The 23,315-nt window shown below is 43.9% G+C and overlaps 1 protein-coding gene and 1 non-coding gene across 10 annotated transcripts in view; one reads left to right on the forward strand and one right to left on the reverse strand.

Moving 5' to 3' along the window:
* Positions 1 to 23,315, reverse strand: part of RGL1 (ral guanine nucleotide dissociation stimulator like 1) — a 280,330-nt gene that overhangs the window by 50,314 nt on the left and 206,701 nt on the right. For all 9 annotated transcript variants that reach the window (XM_044942738.2, XM_044942739.2, XM_006048650.4 and 6 more), the window contains 2 exons: positions 21,561 to 21,638; positions 659 to 843 (listed from right to left, as the gene is read on the reverse strand). In XM_044942738.2, coding sequence (XP_044798673.2) covers positions 659 to 843; positions 21,561 to 21,638 — 263 coding nt within the window. The remainder of the gene's footprint in view (positions 1 to 658; positions 844 to 21,560; positions 21,639 to 23,315) is intronic.
* On the forward strand, positions 18,431 to 18,533 carry LOC112585378. The gene has a single exon (XR_003109843.1). It is a non-coding gene; the product is annotated as a U6 spliceosomal RNA (small nuclear RNA).

A 23,315-nucleotide genomic window follows, 5' to 3' on the forward strand; every position in this document is an offset into this window, starting at 1 on the left:
TCTGAGCTTCCCAAGCTTTTGTGAGGGCAGGGGCAGGACTGGATTTAATTCCCTGCCTGCAGAATGGGGGTGGTTGTCTGTGACGAGTTTTCATTTGACAGGAGGAGGAACTGATCAGGCAGATAATGAAGAACAAATTCAAGTTCAGCATGCTGTACAATGACAACGAAAGGCAAAAGATCGTCAAGGAGATCGTCCTCTGTATGGTACTAAAAGGAACCCTGGAAAATCACTTCGCCTCCCGGAGTCACTGTTTCCTCAGCCATAAAATGAGGGAGTCAGACTAGGTGGTCTTGAATATCCCCTTCTCTGCTCTAAAGCTCTATAGTGTTAGCCACTCAGTTGTGTCTGACATTTTGTGACTCCATGGACTTGTAGCCCCACCAGGCTCCTCCGTTCATGGAATTCTCCAGGCAAGAATACTGGAGTGGGTTGCCATTCCCTTCTCCAGAGGGATTCCATTCTCCAGATCTATACAGTCTATAACTGGGACTTCAATAACCTTAAGAATTTTACACGGGCCACCAATCCCCGGTCAGCTTGTCCTGAGGGAAACCAAGGCCTCTGACCCAACAAGTAAAGGGAGAGCATTTCCTCGTTGTGGGAAGTGTGCAGGATCAGGATCTAGCTTCTGCCCTGGAATCAAACGAGTACTCACTGTCAGCTTCTACTTCTTGCTTGTGAAACTGCTCAAGAAGATTCTGTGCTCTTCTCTCTGGGTCAGAGCCTGGCATCATCTGCTTGAGATAATCCAGCAGTTTCTGTAAGCAGGGGAAGCCAGGCGGCTCTCGGAAGTCCTCTGCACACTGGTCAAGCCAGGCCCTCAGGATGGATGCGATAGCGCTGAGAAAGAGAAGCAGAGAGTCACTGCACCCCGCCGGCTGTGGAGACTCGACGCCAGCCCTGGCCTCCAGAGCCCGCCCCGGCCAGGCCCCAGGAAAACATGGGCCGCTGACCATCGGATAGTTCACCTAAAGGCTTCCACCAGTGTCAGTGAAGTTAAAGCACTTGAAAATAGCCTGACTACCTTTCATTATTTTAAGTGATGGTTGGTGAGCAGGGGAAAAGATTGGCAAGTTTTAATAAAAAAACAAAAAAACAAAAAAAAACAGGACCATAAATTTGGAAAAACAAATATGGGGCAAAAAAAAAAAAAAGACACGCAGGAGAATATTGAGTGAGTCCTGAAGCAACTTCAAAGTAATCCTGTGTATACAACAAGATTATGTGTTTCCAATTCTGGATTCACTCAAGTCAGAGACCACAAGATCTACTGTGCTAACATTTTAGGAAATAACTGACTGTCAGTAGGCCAGAAATATGATGAAAGAAAGGCCTCAGGTTTAGGAAAGATAAATGTGTAAATTTAATTTTACAAAGATCACCATGGCTTCGGCAAAGCACCAAAAATGCCCTCACAACATTATCCTTTCGCTTTTCAAATGACCAGAGACAACGTGTTTCAAGTGGGAGAAACAGTATGAGTAGCAGAGTGAGGTAAAGGACAAGGTAAAGGAGAAATACTTGATGAGCAAGGCCATTCATTACGAAGGTGACTTCCTCTGGTGGCTCAGCGGAGTCCACCTAAGGACCACGGCACAAAAAGAGAGTAATATGGGGGGCTCTGTTCCCTCCAGACATATTACTAATTACACGAGATTATTTTCTTTAAAAGGGTTTCCCAGGTGGCCAGTGGTAAAGAATCCACCTGCCAATGCAGGAGACGCAGGTTTGATTCCTGGGTCAGGAAGATCCCCTGGAGGAGGAAATGGCAACCACTCCAGTATCCTTGCCTGGGAAATCCCGTGGACAGAGGAACCTGGCGGGCTACAGTCCATGGGGTCGCAAAGAGTCAGACACAACTGATTAAAACAACAATAACATTCTCAAGGTAGGTGAAGATAAAATGACCTGGTGACTATGAAATCACTTGTGTGTGCTAAGTCGCTTCAGTTGTGTCCAACTCTTTGTGACCCCATGGACTGTTACCTGCCAGGCTTCTCTGTCCATGGAATTCTCCAGGCAAGAATACTGGAGTGGATTGCCATTCCCTTCTCCAGTAGATCTTCCCAACCCAGGGATCAAACCCTGGTCTCCTGCATCACAGCAGATTCTTTGCTACAGGGAATTCCCTGAGGTAGGGGTAGGGGTTTTTTCCAAATTCAAAATTATCATCTAATTATACTTCAAATTGCTTGCTTAGTCAACAAACTGTAAAGAAACTAAAAGCCATTATGCTCCATATATATGAAACCGCAGGCTGGGCTTTCACAGGTGTGCCTAAATTTCACAAGTCTCAATTTCGTAGTAGAGACCTGGACGACGATCAAGGCATAAATGCAACTGAAGACAATTTAATGCATAACTTTTGGAACTGAAGTACAAACCCAGAAGAAAAATAAATTAGCTCTTTTCACTGCTGTGGAGACCACTGTTTTACTAAAAGGGACATGAAGACTATAATCACATAGTAACAGAAGAAATAAATGGCAGAGAACCATTCAAGTTGGCATTTCAAACATTAGAAATAATTCAATATTTTCTAAATCTTTAGTCCAGATCGAATTAAAAAGAAAAACAAAAGTTTCATTCCCTTGCAAAAAGCTAGAAGAAATTAATCTGGCATCTGGGGCTAACTGAAAGCACAAATAAAATGAAATTAATGAGCTGTTAGCCAGTGAACCTTCCATGTTTGGTTTACTTGTTATCAATACATTATGTTATGTATGAACGCTGAGTCCCTCCGAATTCATATGCTGAAGCCCTAACTACTCCCCACCATAAGTGACAGACTTCAATTTTTTTAAGCCCACACACAGCACATGTTATTTCTCCTTTCTTCTCCAAAACCAAATATCATGAATTAAAGAAGAAAATGATGGAGCAGCATTCTAATATTTCATTTTTATAAGGAAGATGACTTTTTCTATGAATAATTTCCCTTCTTTGCTGATAAGCAACGAGCCCAGAGCTGGGGTAGGCACATAGGTGGGGTGACAGCCGGAATCTAGGAAAACCTGATGCTTGCGCCTTTATATTGACTCTCACAGAACAGTTCTGCACTTGTCAAAAGAAGGGCAATTTAACTGAATTAGTACAACAACTCACTATTCTTTAATATGTCAGTGAGAAAATACTCTTTCAATGATACTGATGAAAAACAGATAATCCACATTCACACAATTAGAAATCAAAAACAGCATCCAACCAAGAGTGAGACCAGCAACTCAGTGACCCTCATGACCCCTCAGAGGTTCATAACCTAAAAGAAAAGCCAGGCAGAAATGCAAAATTTCAGTAAAAGACAGACATTAAAGATATCAATATTTCATTAACTCTTTACCCATCGTAATTGTTAAAGTTACAAGACTGATTACTTATTGAAAAAATATTACTAACGTGTATAAACTAAAACAACAATATCTACTCCCCTTCCTTCTAATTCTATCCTATTCTTATGACTTTATGTTAATAGTTTGGAGTATATCCTTCTAGGCTTTTCTATGGATACATATACATATATTTAAATAGATGAAATATGTATGAACCATGGATTTTTTCCCACAAAATGTATGTGTGTGTGTGTGTATGTATATATATATATACACATATATACACATACATACACACACCTCTCTATCCACTGCCTCCAGCTCTCACTGTTTCTCAGGGTTACACAGTGTCCACTGCATGCACATGCCATAATTAATATAGGTATTCTACTAGTGCACAGGTAGTTAATGTTCAGTTCAGTCGCTCAGTAGTGTCTGACTCTTTGCAACCCCATGGACTGCAGCACACCAGGCCTCCCTGTCCATCATCAACTCATGTCCACCGGTCAGTGATGCCATCCAACCATCTCATCCTCTGTTTTCCCCTTCTCCTCTTGCCTTCAATCTTTCCCAGCATCAGATCTTTTCCAATGAGTCAGTTCTTTGCATCAGGTGGCCAAAGTATTGGAGTTTCAGCTTCAGCATCAGTCCTTCCAATGAATATTCAGGACTGATTTCCTTTAGGATGGACTGGTTGGATCTCTTTGCAGTCCATGGGACTCTCAAGAGTTTTCCCCAAAACCACAGTTCAAAAGCATCAATTCTTTGGCTTTCAGCTTTCTTTATAGTCCAACTCTCACATCCATACATGACTACTGGAAAAACCATAGCTTTGACTAGACGGACTTTTGTCGGCAAAGTAACATCTAGGTTGGTCATAGTTTTTCTTCCAAGGAGCAAGCATCTTTTAATTTCATGGCTGCAGTCACCATCTGCAGTGATTTTGGAGCCCCAAAAAATAAAGTCTGTCATTGTTTCCTTTGTTTCTCTATTTGCCATGAAGTGATGGGCCTGGATGCCATGATCTTAGTTTTCTGAATGTTGAGCTGTAAGCCAACTTTTTCACTCTCCTCTTTCACTTACATCAAGAGGCTCTTCAGTTCCTCTTTGCTTTCTGCCATAAGGGTGGTGTCATCTGCATATCTGAGGTTACTGATATTTCTCCTGGCAATCTTGATTCCAGCTTGGGCTTCATCCAGCCCAGAATTTCACATGATGTACTCTGCATATAAGTTAAATAAGCAGGGTGACAATATACAGCCTTGACGTACTTCTTTCCCAATTTGGAAGCAGTCCATTGTTTCATGTCCAGTTCTAACAGTTGCTTCCTGACCTGCATACAGATTTCTCAGGAGGCAGGTAAGGAGGTCTGGTATTCCTATCTCTTGAAGAATTTTCCACAGTGTGTTGTGATCCACACGTCAAAGTTATTGTTAGGTTCTCACAATTACAACTAAAAAAAGTGCAAATCCTTGTTTACATGCCTGTGTACTTGTGTATTCCTATAGGGCATATTGTCTAGAACTTACTCCCATGGCAAGTTGTAGCCCCGGAAAGCCTGGGCGAGTTTTCAAGAGGGACCCTAATCCACATTGGACTTGCCTTTAGATGTACGTTTCACCCTTCTCAGACTGGTATTTTCTACTAACTCTGGTAATCTACTCATTTCACCTTTTGTGACAGTACCTAGCCCAAGAAGGCTTTGAAAGTTCACTACCAACCCAGATACTGAATCAGCTAGAAAAAGCATTTTCACACAGATGAGAAATGAAGGCGGAGGAAGAAGAGGAAGATACAGACAGCACAGCACAACACAAGGCAGACCCCTGCCCTCCTATCAGCAGAGCGTTTATCAGCATCCTGGGGAGGCGGGCTTTCTGGACAGGCTTGCACGTGAGCCCAAAGCTCATAGTACCCTTATGTTCACCAGTCCTGGGAAGAAACTTTCTGTTCTTGATAGACTTAGAAGCAGAAAAAATGTGAAACTTTGAAAATTTCAAAAAGGAACGCAACGTCACAATATCATGACAGAGACCACAGGGTTACTGGCCAATGGCTTTTCCTCCTTACTTTTCCTGGCTCCACTCCTAAGATCTCATGTGCATTCTAACCAGAACTGGTTAGTTGGAAAGATGTAGAGAATCTTAATAATAAAGAGAAGACCTGGTTAAAAATCAAAAACTTACAGGAAAGGTGTAACAATTAAACTAGAGAAGCTACTTGGCTCTGTACACAGAATATGAGATTCAAGAAGAAAAACCTGGTTCCCATCCTCACTGTGCCACCACCAACAACGGGAGCTGGACCCGTCACTTAGCTCCACTGACCCTTACCTGGAGGAGAGACAGTAACACCTGCCATCATCGACCTGACACTGATCGGCTGAGTTTCAAATGACATAATGCCAATACGGATATTGAGATATCTGGAGAGAAACATGACTGTTAGCAGTCGTAAGACTACTAGCCATAAGTCACAAAAGGGAGGGATTAAGAGAGGTATGGCTCAATGAAAATCAATCAGTGCTCATGGAAAGAACTCAAAAAAGTTGCCACATAAGACAGAAAGTGTGACACGGGATACAAACCATACGTCTACAACACCTGTGGCTCCAGGTTTGCTGAAAGAATCACCGTGAGCAACTACCACACACATGTGCGCACACACACACACACACACACACCCCTGAGGCATCCTCACACACACACACACACACACCCCGAGGCATCCTCACACACACACACACCCACACACCCCGAGGCATCCTCACACACACACACACACCCCGAGGCATCCTCACACACACACACACACCCCCCGAGGCATCCTCACACACACACACACACACAGACCCCGAGGCATCCTCACACACACACACACACACACACACACACCCCAAGGCATCCTCACACACACACACACAGACACACACACACACACACACCCCGAGGCATCCTCACACACACACACACACACACACACCCCGAGGCATCCTCACACACACACACACACACACACACACACAGACCCCAAGGCATCCTCACACACACACACACACACAGACCCCGAGGCATCCACACACACACACACACACACCCCCCCCCCGAGGCATCCTCACACACACACACACACACACACACACACACACCCCGAGGCATCCTCACACACACACACACACACACACACACACCCCGAGGCATCCTCACACACACACACACATACACACACACACACACCCCGAGGCATCCACAAACACACACACACACACACACACACACACACACCCCTGAGGCATCCTCACACACACACACACACACACACAGACCCCGAGGCATCCTCACACACACACACAGACCCCGAGGCATCCTCACACACACACACACACACACACACAGACCCCGAGGCATCCTCACACACACACACACACACACACACACACCCCGAGGCATCCTCACACACACACCCCCCCCCGAGGCATCCTCACACACACACACACACACACACACCCCGAGGCATCCTCACACACACACACACACAGACCCCGAGGCATCCTCACACACACACACACACACACCCCGAGGCATCCTCACACACACACACACACACACACACACAGACCCCGAGGCATCCACACACACACACACACACACACACACACCCCGAGGCATCCTCACACACACACACACACACACACCCTGAGGCATCCTCACACACACACACACACACACACCCCGAGGCATCCTCACACACACACACACACACACACCCCGAGGCATCCTCACACACACACACACACACACCCCGAGGCATCCTCACATACACACACACACACACACACCCCCCTGAGGCATCCTCACACACACACACACACACACCCCTGAGGCATCCTCACACACACACAGACCCCGAGGCATCCTCACTCACACACACACACACACACACCCCTGAGGCATCCTCACACACACACACACACACACAGACCCCGAGGCATCCTCACACACACACACACACACACACACACACACCCCTGAGGCATCCTCACACACACACACACACACACAGACCCCAAGGCATCCTCACACACACACACACACACACACACCCCTGAGGCATCCTCACACACACACACACACACACCCCCGAGGCATCCTCACACACACACACACACACACACACACACCCCTGAGGCATCCTCCTCAGGACAGACCAATTCAGGAACATAACGCATAACACAATCTAAAACAGGGGTCCCTGACTTCTGGGATCTCATGCCTGATGATCTGAGGGGGAGCTGATGTAGTAATAATAGAAGTAGAGGGCACAATAAATGTAACAGGCTTGAATTATACCAAAACCATCCCCCTCCTCCCCTGGTCAGGGAGAAATTGTTTTCCACAAAACTGGTTCCTGGTGCCAAAAAGGTTAAGGACCACTGATCTACAAGACATGCTTCTTAAATGACCTGTGAAGACTGAAGAGGCAACTTCTGAAGCCAAATGAAAAGACTATGACATGACCTAAACTCAGTAAAGACAAAAGCTAGCACAAGACTTTCTTTTCTGAAGTAGTCTTGGTAGGATACAGAGCAAAGTTCCTCAGGCCCAAGGGAAAGTGTGTGTCTGATTAAGAAGGATGGTGTTGGGGGTGGGAGGGATCCAAATCTGATGGCAGAGCAGACAACCAGGATCACTTTCTCTCCCTTTAGGCATTCTTGGCAAGAAGCAAATCCTTGTAGCATGTGAACTTTTTCCAACCTACATTGGTCTGCAGGGTAGGAAGTCATGCCCAGGCCTGGAGGCAGCTTCTAAGACTTTTACTTCTAATAAAAGCAAAAACTTCCCTCGGGAAAATGAATTCATTAATCCAACTAATATCTGTCGAGTACCCTTTATTTTCCATATTCACAAAAACTATTCATGTAATGAATGTCACAATAGGGGAGTCGAGGGCATTTACCTTCAGAGAAGATGAACCTGGTCAGGGCTCCAGGTGAGTAAATGATGTTAAAAGACCTTAAGGATAGGGAGGATTAGCAGGGTGAAGGCTCTGGGGTAATAGCATAGGCAAAGGTCCTGAGGAAAATGCAAAACACTTATAAGAGTCATAAGGAAGGTCTGTTTAAAGAACAAGGAAAGGGGAGAAATGGAGCATGATGAGATTTGCTATACTCATTCAATTTCTTAGCCAAATAGAAATCACACTTAATAATATTTGACTGGAAGACACTGGACAAATGTCTTAGGTGAGAGGTGTAAGGAAACAGTACAAAACTTCTAATCACTCTCAGGGACCTTCAGGTATGCAATGCAGAATAAGAGGGCTGACTGAGGTGAGCATTAGGCTGCTATTACGCTCAAACCACAGATTTTTAACGCATATGGGGATTTTAAGGTAAATGCATTAAATCATTTAAAAATCCCACAGGTAATAAAATAGAATTGGCAAAAAGTTTAATGAAAAAAAACTTCTAGGCATGAAGTCATTGCTCCCATGATATGAAACTTCCAAGCCAAGAAATAGGATTATTATGACAAAAAAAAATAACTCTGTCCATTTAGAGCTGCTTTCTCTCCCTAGAAATCTATGTGAGATAATAATTTATTGTTACTTAATCATCAGCAGAAAATAAGACATGGAAACATTTTTTAAAAGCAGCAAAACACTCTTCTATTTTAGGATATTCTCCAAGGATTTGATCTTTCCCTAACATAGGTAACAAAAAGGTAAAAAGATCCATGCCGAGGGTGGCCTTTGAAGCAGTGGAGCATGGGACACTGCCAGCCCCTTCGGGTGGGAGCCAATGCACTCTGCCCTCCAGGGAACGAAAGCCAAGTAACCTTGACACTGACCCTGAGCTAGACCCTCCCACCTGGCTCTCCCGGCCACAAAACAGTTTTCTTCTGTTTCCGGGAAGGCTGCCAGTTAGAGTCTGCCTCTGAGACCCCCAGCTAGATGGTTTTCCTGATGACAAAGAACAAAGGAAGGTGCAGAGAGGTTTTGTTTTTTGCTTCCCGCCCCCCCATTTTTGCCTGAAAAAGCACGTAAAGGATGGAAAAACATCTGGACTCACCAAGGTAATCGTGCAATGCTTTCTTATACATTTTTCATGGTACATTTTGGTACCAGTAGTGAGTAGGGATTAGAACCCTTGGAGGGAAAGTAAAAGAGAACTTGAGAGACCGGGAAACAAATGTAAACAAAGACAGAGTCAGGGCTAAGCACCTGAAGGCAGTATAGGGGGAAAAGCCAATGAGGGGCCACGGAGCAGTTAAAGCAGAGCAAAAGCTCCAGGGCAAGGAGGGAGAAGAAAAGGACTGTGACAGGAAAGAAACAGAGAGTAAATACGGGTGGGAAAGGGCCAAGAGGAGGAGGAGATGAGCTCAAAACCAAGTGTTTACACACCTGTCTTTCCTTCCCAAACTACACGTACAGGCCCTGGCATCTGAAGGCAAATCTGCAGAAACTGGAGAGAACTGCTGTGCAGAGACTTACCCCTATGTCACCAAACCTTCCTCAGTAGGTCACTGACTGCACTCTGTTAGACAAAGCGAAGACGTCTCCTAAACACCTATATTTCGTGAGCAGTATAGCCAATGCGGCTAAACACACTCTCCAGAAGTCAGACTGACCCACCGGCTGGTTAGACTAACCTAACCTCTTTATGCCTCAGCTTCCTCATCTGTAAAGCAGATGTAATAACAGATCCCTCCTCACAGAGTTGGTGCGAGGCCTGTAAGAGATAATACATATGAGGGACTCAGAACAGTCCCTAGGGCAGAGTGAGTGATCAAAACCATGAGCTATTTTTATTATTTTAAAAAAAGAAGAATTGCAGTCTGTAAGATCAAGGGCTAAAGGCAAAAGGAGCTGCACAGAATCACTGGGTTCTAGCTGAGAAGTCGTTTTCTTCAGGGGTGTGAGTTAACGATTCTGACAGTGCTATACACATACACTGGAACTGAATAAGTAAACGGAAAGAGGGTAGAAGCCAGCTTTCTCACTGCTGGAGAGGAAACTTACAAATAAGCCGGGGGAGGGCGCTAGAATGGTCCATGTGGTAAGGATTAGAGCTGAAGACATCAGGAAGAATTCATGTTTAACATCATATATTGATGGTTATACATAAAGATACGTACAGACACATATAGTCACATAATTAATATACACCTATATTTCCTAGCCATGTCAGCTGAGTGGGCCTAAAGAAACGACACCCCAGGAGCAGTGAACACACCTCAGACCCAGACCTTGGTTTCTGGTGTCATTCTCCAGTAAAAAATAAAACAGGTCTCCTTGAAGAAACGGCTGATTCTAAGACTGGGATGGGAAATATACAAGCTGAGTCTAGAACATCTTACAAGATGGGCTCAGATAAGCACAATACGAGGGGCCTGTGAAAGTGACACAGGAGTTAAACAGAAGAGCTCTCAATGATCAAAGCTGAAACAATCTGAGCAACCAAATACATAAAGTAGCACTGTGTTGTATCCCACAGTGTAAATGAATATCCACAAGTCTATACTGGTGTACCCAAAAGACTGAATAAATAAATAAAGTGAAAGTCACTCAATTCTGTCTGAGTCTATACCGATGTAAACAAAGAGTGAATAAATTAATAAAGTGAAAAGTCACTCAATTGCGCCCAACTCTTTGCAACCCCATAGACTATGGAGAAGTAGAATTCTCCAGGCAAGAATACTGGAGTGGGTTGCCATGCCCTCCTCCAGGGGATCCTCCCAACCCAGAAATCAAACTCAGGTCTCCCACATTGCAGGCAGATTCTTTACCAGCTGAGCCTCCAGGGAAGCCCAAGAATACTGGAGTAGGCAGCCTATCCCTCCTCCAAGGGATCTTCCCAACCCAGGGATCAAACCCAGGCTCCCACATTGCAGGCAGATTCTTTACCAGCTGAGCCACCAGGAAAAGCCCAAAAATACTGGAGTAGGTAGCCTATCCCTTCTCCAGCAGATCTTCCCGACCCAGGAATCAAACTGGCGTTTCTTGTGTTGCAGGTGGATTCTTTACCAGCTGAGCTACCAGGGAAGTTCAAATTAATAAATGGAGGAGACAAATCTCCCATGCAGAAGTTTTCCAAATAAGGTGGGTAAATATTTCACCCTAAAAGGGGGGAGCAAAGCAAAAGGATTGTGCATAATGCCTTCTTTCCAACCAATACAGAATGGAAAGGAAGGGGGAAGAAAAAGACATTTGAGGTTAAAGCATCTGCCTGCAATGTGGGAGACCTGGGTTCAATCCCTGGGTTGGAAAGATCCCCTGGAGAAGGAAATGGCAACCCACTCCAGTACTCTTGCCTGGAGAATCCCATGGACAGAGGAGCCTGGCGGGCTACAGTCCACGGGGTCGCAAAGAGTTGGACACAACTGAGCGACTTCACTTTCACTTTTCACCTGAAAAATAACTACTTCATCCAGATGAGCAAGAACAACATCAACCATTATAAATCACGCTGATAGTATGTCATGAGAATGGTATTTTATCCTATGATATTTCTCTCAAAACCTCATAAATTTAGTCTAACTATGAGGGAAAATGTCAATTTAATTACAAGAAAAATTCTCACAGAGAGGTGCATGTGTGTGCATGCTCCATTGTGTTTGACTCTTTGTGACCCCTCTTTGGACTGTAACCCAGCGGGTTCCTCCATCTATGGGATTTCCCAGGCAGGAACGCTGGAGAGGGGTGCCATTCCCTTCTCCAGGGGATCTTCACAACCCAGGGATTGAACCTGCATCTCTTGTGTCTCTTGCCTTGGCAGGCAGATTCTTTACCACTGGCACCTCCCGGGAAGCACAAATAAAGGGGTATCCTAAAGTATACCTGACCAGTACTCCTCAAATCTATCAAGGTCACCAAAAACAAGAAAAGTCAAAAATTGTCACAGTTGATAGGAACCCAGGGAGATATCCCAATTGCAGGTAATGTGGTGTCCTGGATGGTCTTGGAATAGAATCGGGCCATTAGGTAAAAAGAAAAACAAGGAACTGTGACTAGACTATGAACTTTCATTAACAATGCGTTGGTTCAATGTTTATAACTAATGTGTATACTCATGTAAGAAGTTAATTACAAGGGGAACTGTGAGGAAGGTATATGGGAACTCTGTATTATCAGCTCAATTTCATACAAATCTAAAACTGTTTAAAACTTATTTAAGATGTCCAAAGGGGCAGGGACGGTGGGGAGCGGAGATGAACAGGAGGGTCCAACCTAAGGACTTAAGAGAAATAGTCTCATTCATATCACAGGGAAGGAAGTAGAGGCCACACCGTACAGAGGTTGAGGCCTGGGTTAAATCCCTGTCTCACTCATTTATTGTATGACCCTGGACATGTTCCTCAGTCTCTCTGTGTCTCAGACTCCTCATCTGTAAAACAGGAACAACGTATGGAGCTACTGGGAGGATCTTAAAAGATACAGAGTACTTAACACAGGAACTATTCCTACGAAGCAGCCAATGAATTCTGGCCATTATTATTAGAAAGAGATAGAGCCGCTCACCAAAAATTATTTTTCAGGGACCTCAGTAACTCATTATTCTCTGATTCCTCACAGTCTGAGACCGGAGTTTTTAGGCTATAAATAGGCCTCTAATGAAAAAACTTGCTGAGGCCTTCTACACTTTTCACCATTAGAATGGAGTTTCCGTTGGGGATGACAGATGCTACGAGGCACCGAGAACAGGAAACAGGCACTCAGATTGAGTCCTTCTTCTTTCCTCACATCCTGCAAACCATCTCCTTCCCCAGGAAACAAGCCTAACTTCCACATTTCTAACAGCTGTTTGCGGCCCTTGCTCAGGGTGTTCACTGAATAATAAAGCCAAGCCAAATGAGGAAATAATCCCAAATTGTACAATCTCAGAATGCTAACAAGCTAAAGCATTTGTCCCAATGGTGATGCTATATCCTAGCTCCTCGTGTACTTCTGTCTATAGCCCTTTTACTGTGACACAGACAAACGTAATGTGTGGGAGGGGGAGGACTGGTCAGGATTCACGCACACCAGAGATTCCAACACTCTTTTAGAAGCAGCAGCCCCGACAGCAAAATGGTGAGAAACCCAGGCCCTGGATCTCAGTTGGATCTGAGATCAAATAACAGATGTGTCATTAACTAGCTGCTTGATCTTAATCAAAGTGCCTCACTGTTCTGACACCTCAGTTTACACACCTATAAAATCAGGACACTATCTCACAGCATGTCTGTAATAGTAAAAGAAAATACAAAATGCAGATAGCTCTGCACTGACGTAAGCACAGCTCAAACTGTAGCCAGTGGAAGCGGCCAGGCGGTGGCAGTGGCCAGGCGGTGACCATGGTGTCATTCCCATCACCCCTGAGCCTGCAGGGTGACGAAGTGACAGAGTCTGGCTGTGATGACTGTTTACCTTTCTCTGACATGTAGAGAACCTTAGGTGTTTTCTCCCGCAGCCAATTTTTCTTCTTTCTGAATCGATGATTAATGTTGTTTCATTCCTCCACTGGCAGAAAAGCATGAATAACTTCTGCTTGGGAGCCTACACTCTTCCCTTAAACACACAGTTTTGATTCAGGATTTCAGTGACTTCTAAAACTATTATTTCCATTTTTCTTAGTCTAGGATGGATGTTTTAAAGATAATACTGTGCTCTTTTATCTGATGTACTGCACCTCCATTTCTTCTTTGGTTTTACTTTTTAAAAATATTAATTTCACACTATAGTCTTTAATTCTTCCAAGATTGGAATTTTCAATCTTATTTTTGCTCTGTTCTTTACCTCTCTTCCTTTGCCCCATTTTTGTTACAATTACTCAGATTGATTTCAATTGCCCTGTTAGGTTAGTTGAATTTGATGGAATGTTGATTGCAAACTCAATGGGAAGATTTTGTAATACTTTTCACTACAAAGTTTCCCAGATAGTAAAAGAATTACAGCCATCTTCCTTGAACTCATCTCTCTTTTCTTTCATTTCCAGTATCTTAGATTGCTACTACTTATATGTAACTAAAATCTTTACCAGTAACTAAAATCTGGTGTGACTATTTACAACTTCTGGGAGACGATTACATGAATGACAATCATATCTGAATGTGTGGAGACGAAAGTAGAATGATTTCAACCATTTAAACCACTGCTGTGGTACAGAGTTTGAGGAAGCAAAACATGGCGTTCCAAGAGGGAAGTGATGAGAGTCAATTAAAGAAAACAAAACAGAAACTATTTCAACATTAATTACAGTAGTCATTTTAAAAAGGAATAAAAAAAGTAAGATTCCTGAAGAGAGAGTTTTAAACCTCTTTAAATAAAGTTATGCATGTGTATGTATGATATTCTAATCTCAAACACATTTTGGAAAATGAAGATTCATGGTGTCAAGGCTCTATATGGTTAATATTACTTCTTCATAATCTCACCTCTGAATTCAATGACTATAATAAATCTACACTAAGGAAAGCCTCTTTATTCCATCTGGTTCAGATTTTATATATTATTCTTAAGAGATAACATTTCACATTGAAAAATGTCAGCAGGAAGGAGAATGTAGGCAGACGTGTTTTCTTCTGTCATAGGAAGTGAGTTTCCCGATTCCCAAACAGTGGCAAGTTTAGGGATTATAGAAATAAACACAGTATGACTTCTTATTTATATCGTTCTAGTACTAACATCAGAAATCCCTGTGTGCAAAGATTCTAGCATCTAAAAGCCCTGCAAGTTGAATTCCTTGCAACTGAAGGAATTCTCATTTTAGCCAGATAACTTAGAAGGTTTATTGCACAAAGCCTAAGCCGGGCATACGCAGGATTAGGAGTCACAGCACATTCAAATACTTTTTGAAATTCATGAAGAACACTAGCCACTTGTGGTCCAAGACACCAGACACCAATCTTTCATCTTGACTATTTCATCTGTATTTCCACATTTTGCCTTCTTTTAAGTTCTTTCAAACCTTTGAAAGGTTGATTAGATCCATCCATATTCAGAAATACAGGAAAGACTGTTATCTTGGGATTTGGGAACCTGTATCAAACATAAGCCTTGCTCTATGCTTTACGTTAAAAACTGAAAAACCAAACAATAGCTGAGCATTTTCCTTCTCATATTTAAGCCCAGTAGTGATTCCCCACCTCCACCCCCCACCCTCACCCTTGGACTGCAAAACTGAAGGCATCTGTCCTAAAACAGGATGTTTACTTCTCCGAGTGTCACTGAATTCCTGCCGTCTGTTTCCCACCTGAAATCACAAGAACACAGATTCACAGCAAAGGAAAACAATGGGCATTTTGCTGCTCCTTGCTGACCCCACAACACAATGCTTTTTAGCCCATCTCTTTATGCATGATCACAGCAAGCGGTTCTGATATCACAATTAATAACAAGCAAATCAAAGAAGCGGTCTATTTTTTCTTTTCTATTTTTATCAAAACAAGTTACATAGTCTTTCCAACAGAAACAAGCAGTCAAGGGCACCTCTCACTCAATCAATATAATATCTGGATCTTATCTCTGTTTCTGATGTTCATTTTCATTTTTTTAAATTAATTTATTTTAATTGGAGGTTAATTACACTATTGTGGTGGTTTTTGCCATACATTGACATGAATCAGCTGTGGGTGTACATGTGTCCCCCATCCTGAAACCCCCTCCCCACCTCCCTCCCCATCCCATTCCTCAGGGTTGTCTCAGGGCACCAGCTTTGAGTGCCCTGTTTCATGCATTGAACCTGGACTGGAGCTCATTTTCATTTTTAAGAAGATGAGAAGAAAACTAGATAAATTTTATCCTGGGCTTCCCTGGTGGCTCAGGTGGTAAAGAATTTGCCTGCAATGCAGGAGACCTGGGTTCAATCCCTCGGTTGGGAAGATCCTGGAGGAGGAACTGGCAACCCACTCTAGTATACTTGCCTGGAGAATCCCATGGACAGAGGAGCCTGGAAGGGTGGAGGTGGGGGTTCTAGCCATCATTAAACTTGAAAGAATCTCAGAGCACTCGTTTTTTAGGTAAAGAGACTAAAACTGAGAGAGGTGAATGAATAGGTCAAATGGGTGGCAGATGACAGTGATGGATGAGGACTTGAATCTGAGTCGTCCAGTCTCGTTCCCTGGGGCCTGTCACCTTCCGTGAGGCTGGCTCCACAACCTCCTCAGCACTGGATTCACTCAATTATAAGAAGAGACATGAGGGCCCCGGTGGCCCAGTAATTAAGACTGCATACTTTGAACACAAGTGGCATGGGTTCGATCCCTCATCAGGGAACTAAGATCCCACATGCCATGTGACCAAAATAAAAATAAAAAATAGCACAGATTATTGCATACTTTAAAAAAAAAAAAAAGAAAAAGAAGGGACATGAATAAGTAAATTTCCAGACAAGTGTGGAATTATTTTTATATATATTTAGATATCCATAAATACAGACAGTTTTTATTGAGGACTACAGCCTCCTTGCTGTGCAGCAGGGTCTCTTATCTAGGCAATACTGATATTTAGGGTCGGGTAATTCTCTGCTGTAGAGGGGCAAGGGGGCTGTATTGTGCTTGGCAGCGTGTTTTGAAATAGTCCTGGCCTTTGCCCACTAGAGGCCAGAGCATCTCCCCACCAAGTTGAGACAACCCAAAATTTTCCAGACATTGCCAAATGTCCTCTGGGGGCAAAACTCCCCCACTGAGAACTGCCATACAGCTGTATCTCCCGCACGTCAATCAGCCATTGGGACATCGTCAGTCACTGCTACAAGTCAGCTGCCGCAGCTCTGAAATAATCAAGGAACTTTCCATATGTTACAAGTGGAACCGAGAAGCTGCTTCTCTGAATTTGTCCCAGGAAGACAAAGCAGGGAGCTTATCGAGTTATAGAAATGATCAGACGGGTAGCATGTGAAAAACAGAACAAAAAGATGATGCTGAAGTGAGATGAAAAATAATGAAAGGAGAAGTGGTGGACGGCGGGGGGGGGGGGGCAGTAGGGGGCAGGGAGCAAGAAGACAGACAGAAGAAAGGGAAACGGAAAGAAGAAAGAGGTCAGCAGAGAGAAGGGATTTTCACATTCCGTATTTGCAGGACAGAGCGACCCATTATATGAAAAAGTGGCATATTTTCGTCAGGCATACTTTTTTTAAAAGGCAACTCAGTCTGAGGAAGAGGGTCAAGAACTTTCTACCAACTCACTGTGAGGCTTTAGGAAAAGACCATTGTCCCCGGATGATGGACCCCTCAGGGGAGCTCTCTGTGAAAGCTCTTTGTTAAGGCCTCATATGCTTAAAACTGTAAAGCCCTTTAAAACAGCTTATCCTGGAGTCTCACCCACGTTACTGTTCCTGGTGTACAATGAATCCAAATGAAGGTTTATAATAGGCCTTTCAAAGCCTGAGCATGACTCTTCATATTCAGGGTACAAATCAATTTTCTTTAACTGCTACTTCCCAGAAGCCTATTTCATCTCAAAACACCCCCTGGGAAACAGAAAAGCTCTGGATATTTTTCATATTGTTACTCTCCTCAGAGCGTTCAGGTGGCTAGTTAAACGGTAGCTCTAGACATGACGCAATTCCAAAATACATAGATAACAACATGCTTATTTCTGAATCTGGTCACAGGTCAAGGTTACATCTGATAAGCTAGCCACTCAATTTGTACAGTATCTCTTCTTTCATGTATGTTTTAAAGCACTTATTATAAAAACATTCCTTTTTTAAAAATTGTTATTTCCATAGGTTTTCATGGTCAACCAAAATTAACAGTAACAAAACCCCTCTAATCCTGCAATCCTCAAACTTTCATAAAAGACGTAGAAATCACTTGAGGATCTTGTTAGAATAGATTTTCATCTAGATCTGGGGCGAGGCCTGAGATTCCGCATTCCTAACAAGTTCTCGGGCGATGCTGAGATGGCTGGTCCACGGACCACACTTTGAGTAAGAAGGCTGTTAAGTCTCACGTGGGACTAACCATTGAATCTAATAAGAGTCTGCCATGCATATCAGTGAACAGGGAAATATGTGTGGATGAGAAGCTGAGAGCACGTGGTCATGAAGGATTTAGGGCTAGGCAGCGGCTTTTGGACTGGGCCCAACAATGACACAATAAAGAAGTACAAGAGGAGTGCTCGCTTCGGCAGCACAGACACTAAAATTGGAATGATACAGAGCTTAGCATGGCCCCTGCCAAGGACGACACGCAAATTCATGAAGCATTCCATATTTCTGAGAGGGGATATATGTATACCTATGGCTGATTGATGTTGAGATTTGACATGAAACAACAAAATTCTGTAAAGCAATTATCCTTCAATTAAAAAGTTAATTAATTAAAAAAAAAAAAGAAATACAAGAGGAAAAAAAAAAGAAAATTGTGGGCCTAATTCATCCCCTCAACCTACCTATCTGATTATACTGCTTCCCTCCTGCACAAACTTTAGGGCTGACTGCCCACTTAACCAGGTAAGGTCCAAATTCTCTAGTGAGAAGTTCAACCCATTCATTATAGCTTCAGCTCAACTACCCTCACCCAACATGTACACGGTGAAGCAGCCAAATGTGTTGCTCCCCCAAATGTCATGTATACAACACTGCCCTGATTTGGCCCCACTGCCCCTCTTCCTAAATGGCTCTACCATCCAAATCCTCACCCTCCTTCAAAGCCTGCTTCAGATGTCATCTCTTCAGGCTTCTTTGGTGGTCCAGTGGTTAAGAATCCGCCTTGCAAGGCAAGCGACACTGATTCAATCCCTGGTCCGGGAGATCTCACCTGCTGTGGGGCAACTAAGCCCACGCACCACAACTGCTGAGCCCATGCTCTAGACCCCATGTTCCTAACAAGAGAAGCCACCACAGAAAGAAGCCATGCGCCTCAGCTAGAGAGGAGCCTCCACTCACTGCAACTAGAGAACACCTGCGTGCAGCAACAAAGACCCAGCTCAGCCAAAAATAAATATTAAAAAAAAAAGTCACCTCTTCCAAGAAGCATCCCCAAGCCTTCTAGGAATGAGGTATTAGTTCTACTCACCACACCCTGCACTCGGCATTCAAACACCTACACTGGTGTGTTTGGTTTTCTGGAGGGTTATGGCCCAACCAATAAAATTAAGAAACTACCTGAAACCTAACTCAAGAGTTTTTAAAAGAATACCCAGTTTTCTCATCTTTCCATCCCTGGCTCACAGAGAAAGGAGTCCATCATCCAACCCTCTGAAGAATTAAAAATTCCATCAGATTACCTCCCTGGTCTTTTGATCCTAAAATGAAACCATGAGTGATTTCAGCACCCTGGTATATAGCCACCTACTCAAGAACCCTGGTGGCTCAGCTGGTAAAGAATCTGCCTGTAATCCGGGAGACCTGGGTTCGATCCCTGGGTTGGGCGGATCCCCTGGAGGAGGGCATGGCAACCCATTCCAGTATTCTTGCCTCGAGAATCCCCATGGACAGAGGAGCCTGGTGGGCTAGAGTCCATGGGGTCACAAAGAGTCAGACACAACTGAGCGACTAAGCACAACAATAACAATTCAAGAACCTCATTTCTTCAGCAGCCTGTACCCCTGCATCATGGATTTTTCTTCAGTGGCTGCCGGATCATTCTCATCAGCATAAACTCTCTTTGTAAACAAACACAAAACAAAAAGACCATGCCTTGCCCTCTTCCTCCACCCCATTTTTCTGTTCCCCTTTACAACAAAACTCCCAAGAGGAGTTAGTAGACCTTCCCTCCCCACTTCCTCCCCTTCTATCCTGTCTTTACCCACATCTCCATTCACCAAAACGGCACTTGTCAAGGGTGCCAAAGACCAAAGTGGGGCAGAAGCAGGAGTCGCTTCCCAGACCTCTCTCACTTGATGTCTGGGCAGCATTAGACACAGTTGGTCACTCTCCCTCTGAAACCCCTTTTGTACTTATCTTCTGGATCATAGCTTCTTTCTTCTCCATGCTCATGTCTGTTCCTTTCCAGTCTCCTCTGCTGGACCCTCCACTTTCCTAACTGGAGGGAACCAAGGCTCAGTCTTTGGACTTTTCCCCTCTCTATCTACCCTTCATCTCCACGAGGTCATATCCAGCCCCTTAGCTTTAAACGCCATGTATAAACTAAGGATGCCTAAATGTCTACCAGTCCAGACTTCTCTCTGGAAACTAGACTCACCCAATTACCTCAAAATCAACACATCTAAGATGAAATTATTGACACAAGCTCCCCTCCAAGCCAGCTCTTCCCGCCAGACTTCCTTGTCTCATGAAGCCAGGGCTCTGGTCTATCAGGCCTCACACAGAGCCCGTGGAGGTGTCTGTGCCTCCTCTGTCTCACATGCCGCATCCTCTGCATCTGTACATCCTGTCAGCAACACCTTCGAGAGCTCTGCAGAGGCGGTTACTACTACCCATTGTTACTCCCATGACAAGGACGACTGCTGTTACTACTCAAGCCCTTGCTGCCATCACCCCTTGCCTGAACCCTTGAAAGGGTCCTACCCAGGCTCCTCGCTGCCCCTCTTGCCCCGTCCCCAGTGTCATGGTCTATTTTCCACACAGAGCCAGAGTAGGTCTTTTAAATATAAGGCAGGCCACAGCACTATTCTCCTAAAACCTTATAAGTCTTTCTTATATTCCTTAGAATAAAATTCAACAGGCTTCCCCAGGCCCTCGAGTCCATATGTGATGAGGGGTGCCGCGACCCTCCGGATCTCCTGCCCCAGCACTTGCCACTTCCTTCACGAGGTGGTAGCCTCATCCACCTCTCTACTTGTTGTTGAACACTGTTCCCGCCACAGGGCCTCTTCCATAGTCTCCCTTTCCGGACATTCACAAGGCCCCGCCTGCACCACATTCAGGTTTCTGCTCCAACGTGTCTGGATCAGACAAGAAAGCCCTTTTCTGACACCCTATGTGACTCAAACTCCATTGGAATCTAGCCCTCTTGCCCTACTTCATTCATTTCTGTGTGGATTCTCTGTCTCTCTCTCTACTAAAACATAACCTTCGTAAGAGCTGGGACTTACTTATTTTGTTATAGCTGCATCCCTTAGCACAGGGCCTGGCAAACAGTGGGTGATCAATACATTTTTACTGGAAGAATAAATGAATATCATTTTAGATGCTCAAAAAATAATTCTATGACTTTATGCATTATGGAAAAAAAACCATGACAACATTCCAAAGGAATTTTAAAACGCTACTAAATTACAGTCTTTTAAGATAATAAGTCCTGACAGAGAGCTTGTAATGCAGAGGAGAGGCACACTCACTTCCTGATCACCGTCTTGGACTCTGATGAACTTTGACCTCCATCTTCTTCACAGTTTGGGCTTGTCAGGTTCCCATACCTTTACAGATAAAAACAAACACACAAATATGTAAACAAAACACACAGCTGGTGGTGCTGAAAAGCAATTCTATTCCATCTCAACTACAAGATAACAGTTACACTTTTCAGGAGTATTTAAGGAAAGTAACATTTGTGAAATAGCATCCAAAAATGATACTGTATTTTTTATATTTATTTAATGTGTATATATGTGTATATATATACAAATATATATGTGTATATATACATTTTCCATATACATATGTGCAGAATTTGTATCTGCATGCATATATACACACACATTATTTTACTCCTACATAAAAGTGATTTAATGATGAATCACACTACTTAAAACTTTCTCAAACATTCTCAACTACTCAACATTTCTTTGAATATTTTAGATGAACTTGGGCTTTTCCCCTTAGCAGGAGAATCAGTCATTACATGAGGCACAGATCGGAGATTCCTCCTGAGTTCTGGAGCATCAACCCCTCACCTCTGCCCCTCTGTGTATCCACTGAAGGAACATGTGGCTTTGCTTGCTCAGCCTTCATGCCTGCACCACATGTGGGCACAAGCTGATCACTCCATGCTCTGCTTATGAGTCTGGTCTCCTTGAGGATAAGTTCTATTGAAGAAGCGTTATGGGAATGATTCTGAACCCTCAGGTTAGGCTGAGATAGAGACAAGCACTGCAGAACAGAATCCTCATGTCTCAACAACCATGAGAGCAGCACTGTATACACTGAGGCTGGTCTAGGCTTCCCCAGCCACTGGGGGAGGGGGACATAGGGGCACAAAGCAACCAGTGCTTAAACTTAAAAATCTCTCTCATTAAAAAATAAAATAAAATAAAATCTCTCTCATTACAGACTCAAAACTTGCTCAATAATTGATCAGTCCCTAGTCACACTGTTAGGTGTCCTTCCAGCTCCATAGGTAATGCAAGTCTATTTCATACAGAAATACCATGTTTCATTTGGCTCAGAATATACATTTAGTAAATTCACTTCAAATTCTTAAGGAGTAGCCTATGTTATTCACTTAGAACATCTAGACTATTTCTGCAGTTTCTCTTCCCATCAGTGGAGCATTCACAGATTCCTTGGAGTTTCACAAGCTGGCAATCTGTCCCAAAGTTTTGGTAACAGAAATTCTAAAACTGGCAGGGTTTACATTTTTAAAGAGCACATTTTTGTCTTCTACTAATGGGATTAAGGGCCCCAGGACCCTTATGGTTCCTTGTTCTGAGGATTTACAAGTCCTTTAAAACATAAAAGCCCGCCATCTGGTTTGACCGAATGCCAGTCCATCTGGTCTCCCCATTGCCCTATCCCGGGAGGTTCCAGTGTACGCCCTTAGGCTTTAGCCTCCCCCCGCCTCCCTTCCACCTGCTCCTTTCTTGAGCTCATCAGCCTTATGGACTTCTTGGCCTCCCAAAGATATTTTCCACTGGCCTCCGCCCTTCCTGTTCCTCTTCATTCTGCACCTGCTATTTAGAGGCTTCCAGGGCTACCCTTTGCTTTCCCTGAGATAAGAACCGGGCAGATTAAGACTAATGCAGGCCCCCCGTGAGCAAGGCAGGGCTGGGGAAGGTTCCTAGTAAATAAACAGAGTGGGATTTCTTGGCTCTCTCTCTTTGGCCACCATCATAGTGAACCCTGTCCTCATGTTCCCTCGCAACAGACTCTGTGGT

This window comes from Bubalus bubalis, chromosome 5, assembly GCF_019923935.1.
Source record: "Bubalus bubalis isolate 160015118507 breed Murrah chromosome 5, NDDB_SH_1, whole genome shotgun sequence".
Classification (NCBI taxonomy): Eukaryota; Metazoa; Chordata; class Mammalia; order Artiodactyla; family Bovidae; genus Bubalus; species Bubalus bubalis.